Source organism: Gadus morhua, chromosome 6 (assembly GCF_902167405.1).
Source record: "Gadus morhua chromosome 6, gadMor3.0, whole genome shotgun sequence".
Lineage (NCBI taxonomy): Eukaryota > Metazoa > Chordata > Actinopteri > Gadiformes > Gadidae > Gadus > Gadus morhua.
This window is the reverse complement of record NC_044053.1, coordinates 25,971,035-25,995,091: the sequence shown is the minus strand read 5'-3', so window position 1 is coordinate 25,995,091 and position 24,057 is coordinate 25,971,035. Positions and strand designations below refer to the sequence as shown.

Sequence of the window (24,057 nt, the reverse complement as noted above, 5' to 3'; positions counted from 1 at the left end):
GTGGGTGGAAAAAATTGGTCACTGGCATATGTACATGTTTCTATATTTATACGTATATATGTGGATATATATGTGTTTATATGAGTATTTATGTTTGTATACAAGTATATATGTGTGATTATATGATATTGATTATATGAGCAAATATATGCGATTATATGAGAATATTTCCTATGTATTTATATATATATATATTCTCATATAATCACATATATTTGCTCATATAATCACAAATATATACATATACAACTCGTCAGAACACATACTCTATGTGTATTTCTATGTGTATATTTACAAGCTGAAGGCCTGGTCCCAGACAGGGTTCAGATTGGTGTAGACAGTGTTGGTCCTCTTCTTGTTCTTCCCGATCTGCAGGCTGACGTATGGATCACTGGAACCAGTCCTGTCCTTAGCCTGCAGCCCCTGTGCACTCACCACTGGACACACAAGACAATTTACTCCTATATAAACATGCAGATTAGGCAGTAGGGTTGGCGTCTAGGGTTGGGGATCTTGAATCTTTGCAATTGCCATGACCATTAGGCGTACCATTCAGAATGGAAAGTATGATACTTCAATTGTCTTGTTTTCCAGTACCAAGGCCAGGGGTATCTTATATGAACTCAAGTTGGTCCCGTAAGAGAATATTTCCTCAAGCAAAGGTCCGGGATAGGGATGGTATATAAGCTTGGGGCTTGAGGTTAAGGGTCTAGGGTCTGGTGTTGTGGGTAGTGGGGCTTGAGGTGTAGGGTCTAGGGTCTGGTGTTGTGGGTAGTGGGTAGTGGGGCTTGAGGTGTAGGGTCTAGGGCAGGGGTGCCCAACCAGTCGATCGCGGTCTACCAGTAGACCGCCGATAGATCCCAAGTCGACCGCGAGGGGTGAAGAAAGAAAAACAACAACTTGCGCAGGACATATACGCGCGGTAGCGCATGCGCTGTCAACAGTAGTTGAATGCCGTCAACAGTAGTTACGCAGTTCTGAACGTTGGCATGGCTGAGGGGAAACGAGTTAAGACCTACCATTTTCACTCTGAGTGGGAGGAAGATAATATTGATTATTGTTGATCTAGGGTCTGGTGTTGTGGGTAGTGGGGCTTGAGGTGTAGGGTCTAGGGTCTGGTGTTGTGGGTAGTGGGGCTTGAGGTGTAAGGTCTCGGGTTGTGGTTAGCGGGGCTTTAGGTTTAGGGTCTTTCTAAGGTCTAGGGTCTAGGGTCGGGGATAGTACCGTTGACGGTGATCTTGGCCGACCACTTGGACGTTCCATCCAAGACAATCTGCTTGGTGGTCTTCATGTTCTGAGAGTGGACCAGCTTGGTGACGCCAAACACCTTCCGGATCTCGTCGAAGATCTCTGGCTTGTTCCTCTCGCGGATCTTCATGCGGTCCTTCATGGCGGTGAGGATGTGCTCCGTCCGGTCCTCACAACCACTCAGGGAGCTCTTCTCTGTCGCTCCTGGGAAAGAAGAGAACAACGTGAAGAAATACATAAGGAAACAAACGCATAGTTAATGGACATAACAAACAAACAAATAGTAAATGGACATAACAAACAAACGAATCGTTAATGGCAATAACAAATAAATGAATATTTATAGCTAATAACAAACAAACAAATAGATAATGGGCATAACAAACAAACAAAAAGATAATGTACATAACAAACAAACAAATAGATAATGGGCATAACAGACAATGGGATAAAGGAAATAACAGACTAATAGATAATTGAGATAACACACACATAAATATGAACATAACAAACTAACAGATAATGGACAGAACAGAATAATGGATAATGTGGACATAGCAGACTATTAGGTAATGGATTTAACAGATGAAAAAATAATGGACATAACAGACTATTAGATAATGGACACAACAAACTATAAGATAATGTACTTAACAGACTAACAGATAATGGACTTAACCAACTAATAAATAATGGCCATAACAAAGTAATAGATGATGAAATAACAGACTTATAATTAATGACCGTTACAAACTAATACATAATGGACATAACTGACTTATTGATCATTTACATTACAGGCCAAAAGAACAGTTAATAAGATAATGGACCTAACAGACCAACGGATAATGACGTAACAGGCTACTAAATAATGGGTAAAGCAGAGTAATAGATAATGGACATAACAGACTAATATAATGGACATAAAAGACTAATATATTGGACATAACAAACAAATATAATGGTAACAAAAAACGTGTATAAAGGACATAACAGGATACTATAGAACGGACATAACAGACTAAGGTTATGGACAGCACAGAACAATGCAATGGAAATAACAGACTATTGGCTCACTTTGAAGGCAGTCAGCATTAAGCAGTTCCTGGCACTTCTCGTGAACTTTGACCCCACACTCGGTGCACCGCATGCCCTGGCGTGCGAGGCCCCAGAGGAGGCCCTCACACTCGTAGCAGTAGGTGGGCGCGGTGGCCGTCCACACCTGGAACTGATGGGGGGTGGTGCAGGAGATGGGGTAGATCAAGGCCTGTAGCGTCTTCCTGTACACATGCATCTTCTGTTGGAGAGAGAGAAAGATTAATCACTGATAAAATACTATCTCCGACTGACTTTAAATAGGTTAACAACTGTATAGATTATCTGTGTGTGTGTGTGTGTGTGTGTGTGTGTGTGTGTGTGTGTGTGTGTGTGTGTGTGTGTGTGTGTGTGTGTGTGTGTGTGTGTGTGTGTGTGTGTGTGTGTGTGTGTGCGTGCACGCGTGCGCTACAGAGTGTCTTACTAGCTGCTCATCCTTGTCTGGAGGGTGAGTTACGATTCCATCTTTGCGAGACTGGATCATCAACTGGAAGTGAAGATGTTAAATTTACAAATTGACCGACTTTAAATTAAACCAATTGACTGAGTTAAAATATAACTAAGAGACTAAGTATGAAATAAATGAAGCTGAGTTATGCAGAACTTAAAAACAGCTTAATTTGATAACCATCATGTATAATCAAGAATATGATAATACATGATGGTTCCCCTTTGAGACACGCTGCTCTCTTACTTACCATAGCCTGGCGGAGTGAAAGACAGATGAAGAGACAGAGAGAGACACAGGTGTCAATAGAAAGATCAATTGATTTGAACAAAAAAAAAATAATACAACGCCTTGTGCATGAACAGCAATACAGCCCGCCACTAAATGTGTCTGGACATCTGAGCTGGCGAGAGGTTTATTTCTAGATGTTGACGGAGGGCGTTGACCAGCTCAAACAGTTCTTACCTAAATAGTTGAGTTAGGGTCAGTACTCACCAATTCACTGAACAGCGGGATGGGCCGTCTCTTATGAAGGACTGGCACACTGTAAATACCACAAGCAGACACATACCGGTACACACATAGACAATTATTCATAGAACACCCAAGGTAATCAAACATGCACAGTGTTCCGAATTCCCCTATGTATTTGTCCGATTTGGTCATTCTGTCAGGCAGATAGTAATGCGCCCTTACCACTAGGTGGGGTCCTTTTCCTTTTGATGCGCAGTCGCGCATTATTCTAGTTCGTTCTACCACGTAACATGGAGCAAGTGTGCGTGTTCGTTCTTGACCAAGAAGTGAGTCATTCTTTGATATTTATAATGATATTGTGTCCAAAAAATTGTAAGGACAGTACAGTTCACTAATATGTTAATGTTGTGTCAATAAGTTCCACCTGTTCAAGTGTTGCGCAACTTTACCGCGCATTCACATCGCAGGCGCAATTGCTTTCAGATCACGGCCATTACGCATGCGCTCATTTGGAGCATTGTAAATCATTTATTATTTCAATGTTGTAGCCAGTTCATTTATGTACTTATATTTGGTTGCATTTTGGTTACATTGCAGATACCACACACATTTGACATCCCAAATCCTGTATGCGCACCTGCATCTACATAAGACCCTGAAACCAATCGCTGCTACTCCTATCCTTACAAGAGTCCCGCTGTGGATCGAGCAATCCACCCTTATCTCAGATAACATTTCATCCTTCAATTATCAATACAAAGTGAATCAAATGTAAATGTCAAAAATCATCCTATGGTCCAAATGGTACAGTATGACTTACACAAGGCCTACCGGCCATCAACCGTCTTGAAGACCCTTGAAGTGGTGGTCTTACACACACACTCACACACACACACACACACACACACACACACACACACACACACACACACACACACACACACACACACACACACACACACACACACACACACACACACACACACACACACACTGACCTTGGCTTGGCCCGTTGGTGTTTGCTGGCGGTGCCATCTTGATTGCAGCTCTGAAACAATCACAGGCCAATTAAAAAATATATATACATTTATTGAAATTGCCCTAGTCCTAAATCTCAGATAGGACTGGTACGGGAAGAACGATAAGAGGAGGAAGACAATGGAAAGAATGAGGGGCAGGTGGAAGTAGAGAGAAGAGAGAAGATAAGGGAAAGAATGAGGGAGGAGTGGAAGGAGAGAAGAGAGAATATATCTGGAGGAAATGGGTTTCAGAAGGAACGTATAGGAATATACATATACATATCGGAAGAGATTGGTTGAACTTCTGAATTTCATGCCAAATGAGAAGTTACAGCTCCCACCTCCAAGAGAAGAGTCAGTTTGACAGTCATGGTACTGTCATTCTAACAATGGTTAACAAATGGTTATGATTATACCAGTTATTATTCTATCAGATAGTTATTATTCCAGCAGATACTTATCATTCAACCAGATAGTTATGATTCTGTCAGAGATAGTTATTATTCAACCAGAGATAGTTCTGAAATCAAAATCGTTACCATTTGTTGCATGATGAAAACCTGATGAAAACAATATCTAAAAAGGGATGAAATCTGAGAAAACCGGCCTAGTAATGTTCCTTACATTAGAAAGCTGCACCCTGACTTTGTTGTAGGCCTTGATCCAGCGCACCCAGGATAGGGAGCAGGGAAGAGTACTGTCTTCAAACCTGGAACAACAGAGTGGTTACATGACGTCTAACAACGAAAGCTCAGTCATGCAGTGTCCAATCATGGTCATTATCCAGTTATTATCTTGCTAACCTACCGAGCATACTGAAATGGTAACAGTATCAGAGGGCCAACTCACCTGCCGTTGATCTGAGGTGTTTCACACATAGCCACGGCTCGACCGACCAAGAGGGCAGAGGAGTCCTTCAGGTTTTTGTTGGATCCAGCTTGTGAATGCTGTGCCGTCTCAGCATCCTCTTCCTCTCCTCCCCCCGGTTGCCCTGGCAATGGTGGCAGGCTGTGAGCAATGTGCTCAGGACTGACCTGAGAGATGGCCTGGCTGAGGTTTCCTGATGAGCTGAAATGACCGTCTCCCTGACTGTGGTCGGGTCAAGAAACACAGGGTTTATGTTTAGAGGTGTATTGGCCAGAATATACACATAGTGGCCGTTTTTATCCACAAACGGGAACAAAGAAACTTCTATACATCCCAAATAGAAAGTTAAGGTTGGCCTGTCTTGGAGAAACAGCATCAACATGTATATTTGAAAGTATGGGGAGAATGACTCTCTGGATCAATAAAAAGATCTTAAAAGGATACTAAAACTTTATAAATATACGCATAAAAAATTGAAAAGAAAAGAAAAGGGAGGGGATAGGCCACTGAATCCAGTAGGTGTGATTCCAATTTTATAATTGGAATTTTTGAATAATTAGGCACATTATATTATAACTATTTTCTAGCTGGGTGCTATTATGTTTCAAATTTGTTATTTAGTGTTCCTTTGGAAAGGGACAAATTAATCCCTGTTTATTCCATTTTTTCCACATTGTTTTTGTTGGGAAAGAAGGACGTGGACATTGAAACAGCAAACATCACAGCACGAAAGGATGGAGAAAGGAAATGTCCGGAAGCACAACAGAATGATAAAGGAAAAGGGGAAGTGCTATACACTAGGGGTCCTTGTCTACAACAGGTATAGTATTATACTAGCCTTTGAACTGGCTCCTTCTTGAACTCCTCTGTGTCGTGGACAGCGGTCTCCTCCTTGGTTACTTGAGCAGATGAGACTAAAAGGTCGTCAGAAAATCTTGAGGGGACGATACCTTCCTCGAGGGATAAGGAGTGGAATCCCGACAACGCTGAGCCCGTTTTGGGTGATTCTGTTGGCTCATCTGTGTCACTAACATCTGCACTGCCCGTCTCGTCTGAACCAGAAGACATTCCCTCTGTCTCTAGTTGGCCGAACTCGTCCGCCAGTTTAGGACTCTGAGGTTGGCCAGTGACTACTTGAGGCGTTCCTTCAGCTTTCGAAGAATCTGAGGCTCCGAACATAGAACCGAGTTTAATTCCAAACACAGATGAACTGTTTGATGGGTCCTCATTCCCAGCAGGTTTTTCTTCCTGGAAGATTCCAGCGGAGAGGTTTTTAAACCCTGTGAAGAGGCCGCCATCTGTCTGGGGTGGCTGTGGAGTCTTTGCAGCAAGGACTGGAGAAGGACTGGTGGAGAAAAGAGAACCCAGGGAGGAAGCACCATCAGTGGCTCCAGACATGAAGCCAAACTTGGGAGCAGTCAGCCTTGGAATGTCAAACATGCTTTTGTGTTCCGGAGCTGGAGGTGCATCAGCCTTGGGTCCTGGAGCTGGAGGTGCATCAGCCTTGGGTCCTGGAGCTGGAGGTGCATCAGCCTTGGGGCCTGGAGCTGAAGGTACATCAGCCTTGGGTTCTGGAGCCAGCTTTTCTCCAGCTTCGGAGTCCATGGACAGTCCAACAGATTCATGGCCTGCATCTTCTTCTACCGGCTCAGTAACATCACCTTCTTGTGTCACCGTTTTGTCTGCTCGTTCTGCGTTTTCGATTAGGCCTTTTTCAGGAACCTCAGATTCTTGGGTTATTTCAGGATTTTTCTCTTCAGTTGTACATGCATTCTCAATATCTGTATTTTCTTTGTCTTTGTGGTCATCTTGTCTAACCTGTGTTTCAAGAGGCTGGGATTCACTTGATTTTGTGGCCTCTTGTCCCTTGAAAATACCAAACAGGTCACTTGTAAGGGACTCTGTAGGAAGGCCGGTTGAAAGGCCAAATAATGAACTTTTCTGTTCTTGCTTTGGCTGAGCAGGTGCTGATCCAAAGAAGGAACCTGGGGAACTTGAGAAAAAGCCACCAGTATTGGCTGGTTTGCTTGGTGCACTCGGGGTAGAGAACATAGACATAAAGTTTGAAAATGGAGCCGGTTCTGGGGACTTCTGAGGTACTGGATGCCTTGGACCAGCCAATTGTGGACCAGCCATTCTAGGACCTCCAATACCAGTTCCTCCCCCTCTAGGTCCTCGCACTCTAGGTCCGCCCATTCTGGGTCCTTCAAATCTGGGTCCTTGTGAGGCAGGGAGTCTAGCCACACCTTGTCCTTGTGGCTGAATTTGTGGTGGATGTCCAGTAGATTCCCTTGAAGGAGTTTTTGGAGGACAAGTTAGAGGATCATCAGCCGGTGGCTGAGAGATAACTGCTTTCTCCAGGTCTGTTGTCAAAACAGAGACATCTAAATGTTTGCTTTGGGAAGTGACCGCACTACTAGTAGCTGAGTTGTTTTTTTCAGGACTACATGTGTTAGATTCTATTTCAGACACCGTTTGATCCTTGGTGGCATCTGTTTCTGCATCACCAGTTGCTATCAAGGGTTCCTCAGTAGGTTTGCCCAGCTGTTCAACAGCTGCCAGTGGTGAAGAGATGTCAATGGTCATAGGTTCATCGGTGGGCTTCTCTTCTTTTCTCTCGGGTGTCTCCGACTCAACAGCAGATTCCACCGCATATGATCCTGATGCTTTGTTGAAATCATCTGGGATTCCCTCTGGAACTTCAACAGTTTCTTTGACTTCCTGAGGCTTTTCCATTTCAGCTATTTTTATGACATCAGGAGTAAGAGCAATTTTAGATATTTCAGATATTTCCTTAGTTTCATTTGTTTCTTCTACCTTGGGTTCAACTTTGCCTTCCAATTCCCTGACATCTTCAGTTTTCCATGTGACACACTTGGCCATTTCCTCTGAGGGCCCATGTTGCTCATTTGGCTCCAGTCCAACATGGTCGGTAGACGGAGGGTGAGGCAACTCAATCGTCTTTTCCTGTTTGCCAGTTGGGAGAGCAGTACACTCTACAACGTTAATGCTCATTTCCATAGTTGAGTCTCTATTGTCTGTTTGGAGCTTCCCTTCTATTGTGAGTTTGGGCTCAGGTATAATTTCCACACCTGGTATTTTATCATCTTTTACATCATCTGAAATTTCTTGCTGACACATTTGCACTTTATTAAAGTCATTGACAGCCTCAGGTCCTGATGTAGCTCCTATTGGTCCAAGTGGTGCAGCCCCAGTTACTGATGTAGTTACTATGGGTCCAGGTGGTGCGGCCTCAGGTCGTGATGTAGCTCCTATTGGTCCAGGTGGTGCAGCCCCAGTTACTGATGTATCTCCTATTGGTCCAGGTGGTGCAGCCTCAGGTCCTGATGTAGTTACTATGGGTCCAGGTGGTGCAGCCTCCAGTCCTGATGTAGTTACTATGGGTCCAGGTGGTGCAGCCTCAGGTCCTGATGTAGTTACTATGGGTCCAGGGGGTGCAGCCTCAGGTCCTGATGTAGTTACTATGGGTCCAGGTGGTGCAGCCTCAGGTCCTGATGTAGTTACTATGGGTCCAGGTGGTGCAGCCTCAGGTCCTGATGTAGTTACTATGGGTCCAGGTGGTGCAGCCTCCGGTCCTGATGTAGTTACTATGGGTCCTGGTGGAGATGCCTCAGGTCCTGATGTAGTTACTATGGGTCCAGGTGGTGCAGCCCCAGGTCCTGATGTAGTTACTATGGGTCCAGGTGGTGCAGCCTCAGGTCCTGATGTAGTTATTATGGGTCCAGGTGGTGCAGCCTCAGGTGCTGATGTAGTTACTAAGGGTCCAGGATGTTGTCCTCTGGGTCCTGGTATAGCTCCTCTCATTCCAGGTGGATGGCCTCTAGTGTCGGGCGTAGCTCCTCTTGGTCCTGGTGTAGCTCCTCTCGGTCCAGGTGGATGTCCTCTGGTTCCAGGCATAGCTCCTCTAGGTCCGGGCGTAGCTCCTCTTGGTCTTGGTGTAGCTCCTCTTTGTGGGGTCTGGGTACTGGGCCCTCCAAACATTGAAAAGAACCCTGACCCGGGAGATTCTTTAGGTGCGTTTGAACCTGGAATGATGCTGCCAAATAATGAAGACCCCCTTGGTGGGGCTTCAACCCCAGCTGGCCCTTGTGGACTTGGTGGCTGCTGTGTGGTAGGTCCTCCAAACATTGAAAATATACCTTTCCCTGTAGGTTCTCGTGGTGGTGGGGCTTCAACACCAGCTGGCCCTTGTGGACTTGGTGGCTGCTGTGTGGTAGGTCCACCAAACATTGAAAATATACCTTTTCCTGTAGGTTCTTGTGCTGGTGGGGCTTCAACCCCAGCTGGCCCTTGTGAACTTGGTGGCTGGTGTGTGGCAGGTCCACCAAACATTGAAAATATGCCTTTTCCTGTAGGTTCTTGTGGTGGTGGGGCTTCAACTCCAGCTGGCCCTTGTGGACTTGGTGGCTGCTGTGTGGCAGGTCCACCAAACATTGAAAATATACCTTTTCCTGTAGGTTCTTGTGGTGGTGGGGCTTCAACTCCAGCTGGCCCTTGTGGACTTGGTGGCTGTTGTGTGGATGGTCCACCAAACATTGAAAATATACCTTTTCCTGTAGGTTCTTGTGGAGGAGGTTCTTGAGCAGCAATAGTATTAGTAGGGGAGGCAAGTGGAGTAGGAGTAGTTGGAGCACTCGTTCCACCGAACATGGAGAAAAAGCTCTTCCCAGGAGGCTCCTGTGACTCTGAGGCTGATGGTGTTGGGGAACTGAGTTCCTGTGAATTCTGCATAGTTGAACCACCAAACATAGAGAGCAGTCCTCCTCCAGGGGTATCTGTGGTAGAAGAACCAGGAAGAATGCCACCAAGAATTGATGATCCCGTCTGCAAAGAGTTTTGCTGTGATGTTACTGTGGCACTGCCAAACATTGAAAATAAGCCTTTGCTTGGTTGTTCTTTAAGAGGTTCTGGCTCTAGCTGATCCACTTCAGATGTTGTCTCATCCTTAGGTAGGCATTCCTGATGAGATGATATAACAAGACTTGACTCTCGAACATCCTTATCAGCTTTGTCATCAATAGGTTGAACTTCAGACAGAATTGGAGATACTTCTTTACTGGACAACTCATCTGGAGACTTCAGTGCCTCAGGCTGCTCTAAAGTTTTACCATCCAAAAGCCTTTGTTCAATTTGTCTTTCAACTTCATCAGAAGATATGGCTTCTTTGGACATATTTTCCAAAGTACCAAGTTCTTCTCCAACTAAAGCTTTTTCCTGTGTTTCAGCAGGAGCTGTCAATTCTTGAGTAACATGGCAGTGTTCTTTGTATAATTGACCAGTACAAGGTTCAGCAGTTGAAGAGATCTCAGATTTTACTTCAGTATCCTCAGGCTGAGTATCATCCAACATGTGAGATTTATGTTCATCTTCCTGGGAATGCTCCACTAAAATAGGCTTTTTCAGATCATCTGACACCTCTTTGGTTATCGTACTCTTAAAATCTTGTATTGGTGCTGAGTCTTTGCTGTCAGGGAGCACAACTTCAGGAGTTGTAGTTGTGTTACAAACTGTATCTGGAGACTGCTCTGGACTCCTTGAACCTGTCAGCTCATTTTCCAGGAATTCGTCCTCTGGTGAACTAGCAGAAGAGACAAAAATATGTGGTAATCTAATGTATGGTCGCTCACTGGGATCAAAGCCTTGTTCAACTGGTAGCGTTTCTGAGTTTCCAATGGCAATGTACATTGGCCTAGGGGAATCTACTTTTTCCAGTGGTACATTTGCTCCAAACAACACCTCCCTAACATTAGCAGAGTGCATCTTTGATGAAATAGCTTGTTCTGTGTCTTCCAAGGTTTGAAGCTGTTTTTCCACTGTGAGAATAGGCAACTCCCTACCCATTGACTTGCTTGTTGGGCTGGCATTAGATGTTGTGTAGGGTGTTGTTTGCTCAGGGCATTCCGTGGCAGGAGCGAATAATATTTCAGGGCCGGTTTGAGGGATTCTGTGATCAGCGGTTGTCGATACATTTTGAGATTGTTGTTGTCTGACAACTGCAGGTTTAGTAGCGAAACTGGCCTTTGCGGCTAAACCACTAAACTTTGATACCAAACTCTGGACAGAACCGGGCCCAGCTGAGGATTGGCTGGAATGCATTTCTATGCTTGGTTTGTCAAGATTCTGGGCCAACAATGCTAGAGGTTGTGTTGTGAAGCCACTTCTTTCTGAGACCACAGGTTGAATTGTACCATCAGCATGTAGGACCATGACAGGACATTTGCTTGATACATACTGTATTGGCACTTGATCAGGTTCCCTGTTAGCCATAGCGACTGGAGGGGCACTCTTCTGCTGCACATTCCAAGATTGAGGAGGATGTGAAACAGATCTACCCTGCACTGGCTGAGTGCTGGAATAGGGCAGCATTTCTGGTTGAGCTGTAGATGTAGATATTGAATGCTGACGACTAGTCATTTCTCCAACCTCAAATATGCTTTCATCAATGCTTCCCAATATTTCAAGGGTTGGCTGTTTAATGAGAATTGGTCTTGAGGGCATGGAATGTGGGCCAAGTCTAGTTTGTTGCAAGAGTGTTGGTTGAGCACCATGATTATTTGGGAGGAAGTCAACCCCTGCACTTGCCTGCTGCTGCTGAGACTGTTGGACCGCTTGCTGTCCTGGGTACGGCTGATATTGAAAGTTTTGGGATTCAATGACATGTGAAGTATTGAGCTGCTGGTAAGTAATTTCTTGTGCGACTACAGATATCCTGCCATGTGTATCCTGAGTAGGAGGCATGGGAGACTCTCTTGCCATGTGAACGGGCATTGAAGTAGGAGCAGCAGACTGGGTTCGTGAAACATTTAAGTTGGGCAGTGGTACAGCATTTCCCCTGGATGGTAGAGCAGATTGTTCACCTAAATGGTTCGCAATTCTATCTTTCTCAGCTAATTGTGGTTTCTGATATGAAGAAAGCAATATATTTTCTCTCAACAAATAATGGGTTACTGGAGGAGTCGATGTGTGCTCAAGGTGAAGAGTAGAAAAGTCCTCTGCTGCTTCATCAGTATGGATAACACATCTACTGTCTGGAACGGTCACAGTTAGATCAACTATATCTTGGCGGGTTTTCTTCATTGAATAAAAGACCCTTTGTCTTCTATCATCAATTTCCTGTTTTGCCATTGTCGTGAAATCCACAGGCATTCCAGCTGCATGTTCAGTGTATGATTGATCAATAACTCTGGTTGCTTTGGGGATTTCTTGTGCAGAGAAATCCATGGGTGTGTTATGAGACTGAGGGCCATTATGTATATTTGATCTGTTGAGCTGCAATTTCTTGTTTGTCATAACTGATGATATGGGATCTTCTGTTCCGATGTCCTGTGTTGGCTGCAGCGACATGGTTCTTTTTAGCATCTGAGGCTTTGACTGAGTGGGCTCTACTACTAGTGATAGGCCTACAGAGCTGTTCCATGGTAGGCTTTGCCTGTCCCTTATTAGTGGTACAACAGTGTTCAGATCCACAGGTTGTTCTGCTGATTTCTGCAGTTGTATTGGAGACATATCCAAAAGCCCTTTAATGGAATTGGCTGGTGCTGACACTGTTTGGTAGGATTGGTTGTATAGAGGAGAACATAAAGCAATAGATACACCTCTGAAAGATGTGTGTTGTTGTTGATATTGGGTACTAGCCTGTGTCTGTTGGCTTATATGCTGCGCTTCGGATGATGTCTGTTCAACAATCAAAGGAACACCAACAGAGTCTCTTATAGCACGGGCCGAGGCAGATGGTCTGGTCCTTACTAGTGACATTGGATCTGAGACAATTGGCACCATATCTTGCTTTATTACCTTTGGAGACATATCCAGGGTACCTTTCACAGAGTTAGCTGGGGCTGAAATCTCTGTCGACGACTGGGTCATAGACGACTGGGTCATAGGCTGTAAACTTATCCTGCTTCCATTAACATAAGTATCCCCTGCAAAGGTATAGCTATAGAGAGGCTGATGAAGAATATGACTCCTGGCTTTTGATCCATCTGTAGCTTGCTGAGGCTGTTCTGTTGTCAGAGCTTCAGTATGCTTCTCTGTCAACTGTTCATTTGGAATTGATTTGACTACTAGTGGAACACCAACTGAATCTTTTCTGGCAACTGCTCGAACCGTTGGCTTAATCACAAATGAAACTGCTTCTATTTCACTTGACTTTGCAACATGTTCTTGGGATATTTTCGATGTCTTGGTGGACATATCTAATGCTCCTGGGACACATGCATTCTGATAGGTTGAAGTTAAGGGGAAGATCTCACAGGCTGGCTGCCCTACCTGTGCAACTGTTGAACTTTGCTCCAATTTTTGCTGGACATGTGATTGGCCTTGATTATCATCTACAATATGTTTTAAACTTGTAAGAGACCTCCCCTGGCCAATTTTTTGACCTTCACAAGCAAATAAGTCTTCTGGAGGGATATCCACAACCAATGGAAGTCCAACAGAATCTCGTCTGGCCAGTTCACGAGCACTCAGCTTACCCCTCATAAGTGGGATAGCTTCGACAATGCTTTTATTAGTTGTTTCTTTAGGATGTACTTCAGCGAAGGTGGCAGCATATCTACAGGACATGTCTATTGTGGCTTTGACAGCATTAGCTGGTGCTGTGGCCTGCAGACATTCCTTGAAATTGGGCAAAGACTCTGTAGAGTGCCGTAAAAGTGTCTGTTCATTTGTAAGCTGCTGTCGCCAATTATCCTTCATCATTTGCTGTCTTCGTACAGAGCCTCCGACTTCTGCAACTATAGCTGTGGAAATCTGAGGATACTTATCAGATGCAGTCTGACGATATTCCTGTGTTGGTCCCAGTTTATCGGTTAGTACAGCTCTAAGATCAACTGATCCAGGGCATTTAGGCCTTTGCTTTGCATCTTCATGGTTTAATGGTTTCGTTTTTAATGACAATGCATTGCTATTCAGATCATGGGACTGAGCCATTGTTTGTTGAGGCTGGTTTGGAGGAGCTTTCTTAGTCATGTCTAATGTGGATTTAAATAGACTTGCTGGTGTTGTGACCTCCTGTTGTTTTTTAAAAGATCCACTGGTCACAGAGTGAACTGGCTCCATTTGTAATGCAGGTGAGGATTTGAAATTTTGCCGGTAAATTTTTACCTCTTCCCTGACAGAGGTTACTAAAGGCAAATTAGATGGGGGTTGTTGCCGGAAAACTCCATTGTGATTGCCCCCAGCATTGACAGAATCAACCAGTGAAACAGGAACATTTCCTATAATTGGACTTTCTGACCTGTCAGAATGAGTTGGCGACTGTCTGGGGGGCGTGTCCACTGCACTGCTGACCAGTATTCTGTGTCCGTTTTGGCTACCGTCATTTGAAAGAGAAGCCCTGTGGGGCAAGGTGGGGGTTTGGCATTGCCCTCTCAGCGATGTATCTTCTCCTTCAAGGTTTAATGGTTTATTTTTTAACGACAGTGCATGGCTATTCAGATCATGGGAAAGAGCCATTGTTTGTTGTGGCTGGCGTGGTGGAGCTTTCATAGACATGTCTAATGTGGATTTAACTAAATTTGCTGGTGTTGTGACCTCCCGACTGGTCACAGAAGGGGCCTGGGCAGAAACGATCTTCCTGCTTTCCACAGGATATCCATCACTAACTGTCTTTCTAACTGGTTTTGTTTCAAGCACAGAGTGAATTGGCTGGGTTTGTAATGCAGGGGAGGATTTTACATTTTGCCTGTCAATTTCTACCTGTGGTCTGAGAGAGGTTACTAAAGGAAAATTAGGTTGGGATTGTTTCTGGATGGCTCTATCTCGATTGGCCCCAGCATTGACAGAATCAACAAGTGAACTAGGAACTTTCCCTATAATTGGACGTTCTGACCTGTCAGAATGAGTTGGGGACGGTCTGGGGGGAGTGTCCACTGCGCCGGGGACCAATGTTCTGTGGCCTATTTGATTAGTCCCATTGGAAAGAGAAGTCCTGTGGGGCAAGGTGGGTGTTTGGCATTGCACTCTTGATGATATATTTTCAATGGTAATTTGAGGGCAGATATCTCTGGATATTGAACAGTTGGGCTGTCCTCGGGATAATATACCAGGGTATTCCAAATCAGACACTTCAGCATCTTCTTCCTCAACCTTCTTTGTCAGATTTATACCTTGCAGTCGATCGTTGTCAGTCCCACCACTTTGGGCCTCAGCTTCCATCTGCTTCCTTTCCTTGATTCTTTTACATTTGTACTTTGTAAAATCTACCACTTGGTCCTTTGTTGTGTCTGTACATTGTGGAATAGCAGGTGATGCTTCTTTGGCTTTTATTTTTTTCTCTTTATTGGTGCTTGCAGAACAATCAAGAGCTCTATTTCCCAGCAGTGAGTCGGGGGGAGCACTGCTGTACTCAACTCTATTGCGGGAGCATCCATTATAAGGCGTCAAAGAGGGGGCGTTAAGAATATGGAATTGCGGCTTTCGTTTCTGAGGCGGACTCTGTGGCTTCTCAGAAGTGGAGGGAGACTGTTGGTTTGCTGTTGATGTAGAGAGTACAGAGGCCATTGGTGCTTGTGGCATCTGTGGATAACTCTGGGATGGTTGTCTTGTGAGCTGAACCCTCTGTGGTGTAACACGTGGTGAACCAGCACATGCACTGGGTAGAACCTTACTAGAAGGTGTCTTCATTGGGGGGTTCAATTGAGTTTTACAATCTGTTTGTGTACCTTGAAGTTTACTTCCAGATGGTGCAGTCACAGGAATTTTGGAGGCTATTCTGGGCTCCTGGAGATTTTTAGTAGCCTTGATGCCCTCTGAAACGTTGAAGGGTACAGATTTTGGTGTATTTGAGGTAACTGCCGAAACTATGAAACTTGAATTATTTATGGGCATGTTTTCAGGGTTCTCATCTACATGTCGGATTCTTATCTCAGGTATTGCAGAAACGTGCTGTTTGTAAGAACATGGGGAGGCCCTAGGAGTTGTGGATGAAGGACTGATGATGTCTTTATTTCTTTGACTTTTCCAGTATGGACCTATTTGACTCTCTTTAAGTTTTTTCAGCGTCAGATCAGCAGCATCCAATTTCTCCTCAAAATACCCATTTTGTACTTCACTATTCCCATTTTGTGCTTCACTATTCCCATTTTGTACTTCACTATACCCATTTTGTACTTCTTCTATTTTAATCTTTTTCAAAGTGTAACAAGTAAAATCTACAGGCTGTTGCAATTGGGAAGATATGGATTCTTGAAACATTTGCGAGAAACTATCTAAATTCATGTTCATTATTTTGTCGCCTTTTCTTAAGGCTGAGGTTAGATCCACAGGAGCACCAAGGAGTTGGGTATTCTGCTGTTGGTCAGGAATCCAAAAACCATCATCCTCATTACTAAGTGGTATTTTGAAACCACAAAGGGTAACTTTACCTTCTTTATGTTTCAAAGCATTAGCAATGTTTTCTGTGATATTTCCAAGAACAAGCATATCTTCTGGAGTGGCGCAAGTATAGAGGTGTTTTCCAGCTTTGTCGGTCAATAATGAATAAATATATTCTTCATCTGTGTAAACATAATACCCACAATCTCCTTCATCAGCTGGCCACCACATGCCTTGGTCCAATAGAGAGATCCACTGTTGATACCATTCCTGGTCCTCAAAAAGATCTTCATCTTCTGCCATTTCTTTGGTCTGACTTAAGTCCACAGCACCATGTGTCAAATCCACTGGGCCCCTTTTGCCTGCAAGACGTTTTAGAAACTCTGTAGCAGAATGGAGATTTATTTCCTTTTTATCTGTTACAAAATAATTATTGTCCCTTTTATCAACAACGCTGCTGACATCGGGGATGACACAGTCATTAAGAGATTGGCACCTACTAAGCTTTGTTCTGGTCTTCGTTGTGGAAAGGTTTACAGCACTAACTATCCAGGGTTTTCTGTTTTTATCAAGATCATTTAAGTGGTCACAGCTGCTCCACGACTTTCGGTCACTGACACTCATGTCAAACAAAACAAGGTCTTCATCGGGTTCCAGAAAGCCATTTCTGGTGTCAAACATTTGGGAAGCTGAAAATCTCCAGGGGTGTGAGGGTATCTTGAATTGACTGGTGTCAATTTGTTTTGGATCAAGCCATCCAGGATTCTGCCAAACAGGCTCAACAATCGTTGGGGGCATGTATTCTTGGCTAACCTGGTAGCCCTCATTAGCCCGAGCCTCAACAGCTTCAGCAAGGGCATAGTCATTCAGCTGCTGCCAAAGGAGGGCCTCTATGAGACACTGATGCTCATATAGTTCTGGTGGAATAACACCATGCTCTGCAAAGTTGTATAAAAGATCCTGGTAGCCGTACTCCTCTGCAGTGCCATACAATAGCCGGTGAATTTCTTCAAGGTAGCGCTGTGTTGGGGGGATAGTGGGATCTTGCAAAATGTTTGAGGATTGATGTGCTTTATCAAGTATACATGTTGTTTCACTGGTGGCTGTAGTAGCATTCGTAAGGACATTTTCTCTACCTTTTGATAAAAAACGACTGAGCAGACCCTTTTCTGTATCAGCAGTTGCCAGATTATTGCCATCACTGTTGTTTCCTGATTTGATAATGTTGGATAACAAACCAGGAGTTGTGCTATTTGATGTACTACTTATACTGGTTTTCAGCTCCTCTTTGCAAGGCTGGACAATTGGTGCCTTCGATTTTGACGTCTCATCTGAAGCATTAAACCGACCTGAGAGAAACCCTTTCTGTGGTAAATTCTTTGAATCTTTGTTCGCTGTGACGTCCTGGGAGGACTGCGACTCCACTGGTCTGGTTCTCTGAATCTGTGGGCGCCCCTCTTCTGCATGAGCCTGCTGCTGTGGAATTGCAAACTGGGGCTTCTGCCCAATAGTTGGTGATGGATCTTCTTCGGTTGTTGAAATTTTACTTAACAGTCCAGACAGAATTCCACCAGATTCAGCTTTCGGGGGTGCCTGTCCTTGTTTGACAGGTTTCTGTCCTGTCTGGGTTGGTTGTGATTCGTTTTCATTCAATGCAAGCTTAAGGAAACCTGAAAGCAAGCCGCCACTTTGATTGGTTTGTTGATTAGTTGTTGCCTGTTGTGGAGAAGTCTGACTAAATAGTCCAGACAGGAATCCGCCTTGATTGCTGGAAAGGGGTTCTCGTTGAACTTCAGATTGAGCTTGTACGCTTGGTGTATTGGTCTTATTAACTTGAGGGCCAGTCTTGGGAGTGGATTGTTGGGGTGAATTTTCAGAAGGTGTTAACTTGCTGAAAATCCCTGACAGCAGTCCACCCTGCTGTGACTCAGAAACAGACGCAGCTGATTGTGGAGGTATCTGATTTTGTCTTTGTAAAGGTTGTCTGTTACCTTGGTGAGTTTGTTGCTGGTTTGGTTTATTGTCAGGGTTCTGCTGCTGTGCTGGAGGCGTAGGCCCCATTGAAAACAACCCTGAGAGGAAACCCCCTTGTTGATTCAATGGTTGTTGAGGTGCACTTTGAACCGGCCTCATGATATGTTCCTGTGCTGGTTGACTTTCAGGTGGCTGAGGGGAATCTGCTATTCTGTTAAACATTCCAGAAAGTAGGCCTCCAGGACTTGCGGGCGGCTGCTGTGCTGGGATTGGCTTTTGTCTGAGTAGATTTTGCCGGCTTCCTGATTGCTGGTTAGCTTGGTTGCTTGGGGGACCACTGTCTTGTTGCGGTCGTGGATGGGCTGGGTTTACAGAAGCATCTGGTGCAATACTCCCAAATAAACCAGATAAAAACCCTCCTTCCTGAGGCTGCTTTTCCCCCGAGTGCAGACCCCCTTGTGGATTCAATGGTTGTTGAGGTGCACTCTGACCTGGCCTTATCATATGTGCTCGTGCTGTTTGACTTTCATGTGGCTGAGGGGAATCTGACATTCTGTTGAACAGTCCAGAAAGCAGGCCTCCGGTATCTGCAGTTGGCTGCTGTGCTGGAATTGGCTTTTGACTGAGTAGATTTTGCTGGCTTCCTGATTGCTGGTTAGCTTGGTTGCTTGGGGGGCCACTGACTTGGTGCGGTCGAGGAGGGGCATGGTTTACAGAAGTGTCTGGTCCACTATTCCCAAACAACCCAGATAAAATCCCTCCTTCCTGAGGCTGCTTTGGTCCTTGGCTTGACCTTTGACTGCTAGGGCCTGATTGTGGCTGGGATGAGGCAAGAGAAGGTTCCACCATCTTATTAAAGAGTCCAGATAAGACACTGGTCGGTTGATTGGTTTGTACACCTGGAGCACTTTGCTGGGTTAATACCTGTGGGCCTTTGAATAAACCTCCAAAGAAGCCCCCGGATGGTGGTGTTGCTTCCACATTTGAAAATTGCTTTTGATTTGACTGTAGTTCAGGGGTTGCTGGTTTTTGTGATCCTTCGTCCGAAGAACATATTTCATAATTATGTAATACATTAGAAGTGTCTCCTTTCTGTGATGGAGGTGCATCAACTTGAGTTGATCTCTGCCCAGGACCTTCCTTGTGAGCATTCTGATCGGATGGATTAGACCCTGGCTTGGAAGGGGGGGGTTGGGGCCCAGCAACTGTGTCTGTGGCCCTTTTTAAGAAGCCAGACAGAAATCCCCCTTCTGAGCCCTGTTGAGCCTGGGGGGAAGTTTGTGGATTGGAGGAAAATAACCCAGAGAGAAGCCCACTCTGCTGAGGCTGACTTGCCGCACCCTGGGCATTTCCACCTGCCTTAACGCCTTCTGTTGATCCAAGTTTTAACAGCCCAGAGAGCAAACCTTGTTGTTCTGGTGGAGATTTAACTGCTTCTGGGTTATGATCTTTAGACAAGGCATCTATATTGGCATCAGTATGACACTGGCTTGTTCCATCAGGAATTATTTGCCCTTTTGGTATTGATTCAGTTTCATTCAAATCTTCAGGGGTGTTTGGCTCAGCGTTTGGCTCAGTGTTTGGCTCAGTGTTTGGCTCAGTTTGACCGCTGGGCTCGGTCAACGTGACAGTGGGAGGGACGTGTGATTGTATTGGCTGCTGGTCTGAATCTGATGGGGCCACCTTGAAGAGGTTAGAGAACCATCCTGTGTCTGCATGCCCTTTGGGGACACCTTCAAGGAGTACAGAACGACTCGGAGGCGCAGTTCTAGCTGGGCTGGGTGAGGTGATTTTGGTATTATCTTCCCCAGAGGCAAACTTAAGTATCCCAGAGAACATGCCGCCTTCGACCTTGGGTGCCTGTGCAGAGACTTTTTCAGATGAGAACATTTTTAGCTTGTTGCCTAAAAATGATTCATCTGCAGATTTTGCTTCTACCTGCTGAGAGGATTCACCGGAGTTTGATATGAGGGCGGACAGTGATTTTTTGAAAGGGCTGAAGAATCCTGTGTCCTCTGTGCTACTTTCTGGCTTTGGTTCAGAAACTGCTGTACTCTTTCTTTGTTGAATTTCAGGTAACTCACCAGATGACTCGATATCAGGAAGGAGCTCCACTGAACCACTCCCTGAACCTGGTAGAAGATCCACCGAACCACTCCCTGAACCTGGTAGAAGATCCACCGAACCGCTCCCTGAACCTGGGAGAAGATCAACCGAACCACTCCCAGAACCTGGTAGAAGATCGACCGAACCATTCCCTGATCCTGGCAGGAGTTCCACAGACCCACTCCCTTCCCCAGATAGCTGTTGATCTGCATGTGAGGCTGACCTCCTAATACTCCTGCCTCTATCTAAAGACTCTTGCCTGGATTCAACACTTGCGGCAGAAGAACTTCTTTGCTCTCCAGGCTGGGGGGATGATTCCCGGGAAGTAGGAGCACTAGAGAAAAGCCTCATGGGACTGAGCCTTCCTAATACAGAGTCAACCACTGAGGTTGGTTGGTTTGAGGTGGAATCACTGCCTTGTGAGCTTTGGCCAGCTTCAGCTGGACGACTAGAATCAGAGGAATGAAAAGGCAAGAAGGACTGAAGAGTGAACTTCTTTTCAGGCATAGGCTCTTGGGGGGCAGGAGGTACTATGGCAACAGGAGGGCTAAAGCCTCCAGATTTGGGAATAAACGAAAGAAGCTTTGAGAGGCCGTTCTCGGTTGTCGACGGAACTTGAGAGGAATTTGTTTCTGTAACAGCGCCCTCTGTAGCCTCACCGCTTGGCTTAGAAATGAAGGAGAGTAGTTTTGAAATGCCAGAATCTGGTTGATGTGGCACAGGAGGAGTAGATGGAGATGTGCTCGATGCTTCTGGAAGCTCAGCAGTAGGCTTTGAACATGTCATCGTGCTGAATATAGAGCTCATGGCATTTTTTACCCCCGCTATGCCTTGTTCAACAGTACTCTCCTCCTTCACTTTGACCTCTTCCTCTTCATGTGTTTCCTGTTCATTGCTTTTAGCTTCTTCCTCCTCTTCCAGTTCTTCCTCTGGTGTAGCATTTAGTGCATCAGCTTTGACCTCCATTGGTAATTCTGGGAGTTTTCTTCTTATGGGTTTAGGCAGAGACTCATAGTTGTTTATTTCCTCCTCTTTAACTGCCAGGTATTCAGACACTGAGTGAACCAAGTTCTCTAGCTCTCCCATCGCATCTATGTATTCATCTATGGGTTCCTCAATCCCTTCCTCCTCTCCCTCCATGGACAGCACATTTTCTTCTCCATGGCCTGTTCTCCCCTCACCCCAATATTCTTGACCAACATATCCTTCTGGATAGTAGTAATTTTCGTACTCAAATGTAACATCACCGTCAATAAACGTCAGATCGTCCAGCTCCTCCTCAGATCCAAACGAGTACCGCATCTCGTCTGAACTGATGGAGCCATACTCGCTCCTGGCCCTGTGAGCCTCCTCCCTGGCAACCTCCTCCCTCTGAAAGGCAGCGTAGCTCTCAAGCGTTCCCTCCAGTGCCGTCTTGGCCCATAGCCTGGTATTGTACAGCAGGCCGTCTCCGGCAGCTTGTCGTCGTTGCTGTTTGACCGAGGGAATTATGTCAATTTCCGGAGGGGAAGATTCGTCCTCAAAACTGCCAGCCTCCCTGTTCACCAACCGTACTTCTCCACTGCCAAACGCAGCTGTCCTTCCACCAGGTAGACTTGTGTCATAAAAGCAGTCTTCTGGATCCTTTGGTGACATGTCACACTCTACAGTCTGATAAAACCTGCTCCCTTTGGACTCACTACGGCTGTTGTTGATGTGGTAGATAATGCTTTTGTCGTCATCCTCCCACTTTTTCTGCTCATCATCTAAGTAATCATCCAAGACCCCTGAATCAGGTACCTTGTACCTCTTTTCCCAGTCCTCTACTCCCATTCCAGAGTCCACAGGGGTCATTCTGAAACCCTGAGGGCTCGACCTGGGCACAGACAGGAAGCAATTTGATGCAGAGCCATGCAGAAAGGATGCAAAGAAAGAAAAAAAACATTTTAGAAAAAACAAAGAATATAGTCATATCCTTGAAAAAAGCATGAAAGATTAAACTGAAAGTTTAAAAGTGATAGAAAACAACAAACTTCACGTTCATGATCATCTTTAAAATATATATAACACCTTTAAAACAGCTTCCTCAAATACAAATTAAAAAAACATTTTTATTCAAGATTAAGGGTTGTTGTACGTTAGTGTTAACGGCACACTTCAATCAACATAGTATGGCAACCCGGCCCTTGTCAATCAACTTCATGCAGAGCACCTGAGGGCCAGTGGGAGAGCAGACCTTAAATAGCCTGCTCGAAGGCACATTCGGGGCTGTCTTGGCTTGGGTGTGAGGAGAGACCAGCCGTTGTAGCTGTGGTGGTTCCACCCAGCGGAACCAGGCAGTGGATCACGCCAATTATCTTTTTGGTTCTTTTAAGTAAGAGATTCTTGTTTTTTTATTATTAAGCCTTTGTGGCTTAAGAACTGAAGAGAATCGTGTGCTGTTTGAGGAGGCGGTTCACTACCCGAGCTACGGACAATCATTGGGAGTGAATGAGATGACGCAGCCGGAGACGACGCAGCCAGAGACGACACAGTCAGAAACGAGGCCACGGGAGACGAGGCCGCGGGAGACGAGGCCGCCGGAGACTAGGGATGGGGAACGAAACCCAGTTCTATCAAGGACCCGGTTCCACTTTTTTCAAAACCCGAAAATCATTAACATTTGGGCTTATCGATAACAATATCGAGTCCCGTCCCCACCCTTTTTTTTTGTCCCGTAGGTCCTGTAACGTAATATTGTGTCCCTCGAGTCGCCTCATGGCATTTAAGTAAAATCAATCCAATCACTGCAGCGTGCCCACCAATGTTTTTGAATGGAATTGTAAGCAAACAGGTGGCTTAAGAACTAAAGGGAATCGTGTGCTGTAAAACAAGTGAAGTCTGGCAGTTAACTTTGCTCGCGAGGATGGCTGAATGGGCGAAAAGGGTGAAAATCTTTTATTGTAAAGGGGGGAACACAACCTCAATGGCCAAGCACATTAGTATTGTGCATCAAATAAAGGCCAATTGCAGTACCTTCGACTGTCTCCTGGTCGAAACGACTCCCGTCTCCTCCTTCTCCTGTCGCACCACAGACCTCTTAATCATCCACTCAAAGTACTAGCGGTAATCGCACACACAGACATTTTCACTAGTCCCGTCAGTTAAAAATAGTAATCCAATTGTGAAATTGTTGTTGTATCGGCCGCATACAAGCTAGTTATTTTAAAAAGTAAATAAAGTTTCAGATGCGCTGCGTTATGTGTTGAGGTTGGCTCAGTAAAACGACATGATGCGTTCAAATGTAACATAGAGAAACGGTAAATTGAGTTTTTGGTGAGAAACATGAGTAATACTGTATTACTCATGTTTCTGTATTACTAATACAGTTGTATAGTGCTCTAATCATTTTAGTATATCTAATTAAAAATACTGATGTCAATATTTATTAAGAATTACATATTTAATTTATAATACAATTATTTATTTCCTAAATATTTTACTCCTCACTAAAAACGCGTCGTATTTCCA

At 44.9% G+C, this 24,057-nt stretch overlaps 1 protein-coding gene across 4 annotated transcripts in view; it reads right to left on the bottom strand.

Moving 5' to 3' along the window:
* LOC115545882 (protein unc-13 homolog B) overlaps positions 1-22,903 on the bottom strand; it is a 57,688-nt gene extending 34,785 nt beyond the window's left edge. For 2 of the 4 annotated variants that reach the window (XM_030359359.1, XM_030359360.1), the window contains exons 1-10: positions 5,990-22,903; positions 5,134-5,373; positions 4,909-4,993; positions 4,264-4,313; positions 3,287-3,335; positions 3,042-3,047; positions 2,768-2,830; positions 2,326-2,545; positions 1,225-1,452; positions 296-437 (exon numbers count right to left, since the gene is read on the bottom strand). In XM_030359359.1, the coding sequence (XP_030215219.1) occupies positions 296-437; positions 1,225-1,452; positions 2,326-2,545; positions 2,768-2,830; positions 3,042-3,047; positions 3,287-3,335; positions 4,264-4,313; positions 4,909-4,993; positions 5,134-5,373; positions 5,990-22,401 (17,495 nt within the window). In that variant the 5' untranslated portion in view covers positions 22,402-22,903. Of the gene's footprint in view, positions 1-295; positions 438-1,224; positions 1,453-2,325; positions 2,546-2,767; positions 2,831-3,041; positions 3,048-3,286; positions 4,170-4,263; positions 4,314-4,908; positions 4,994-5,133; positions 5,906-5,989 lie in introns of those variants that run through there. The other 2 variants (XM_030359362.1, XM_030359361.1) reach the window with 2 other exon arrangements.
* Between the last annotated feature and the right edge of the window lie 1,154 nt (positions 22,904-24,057).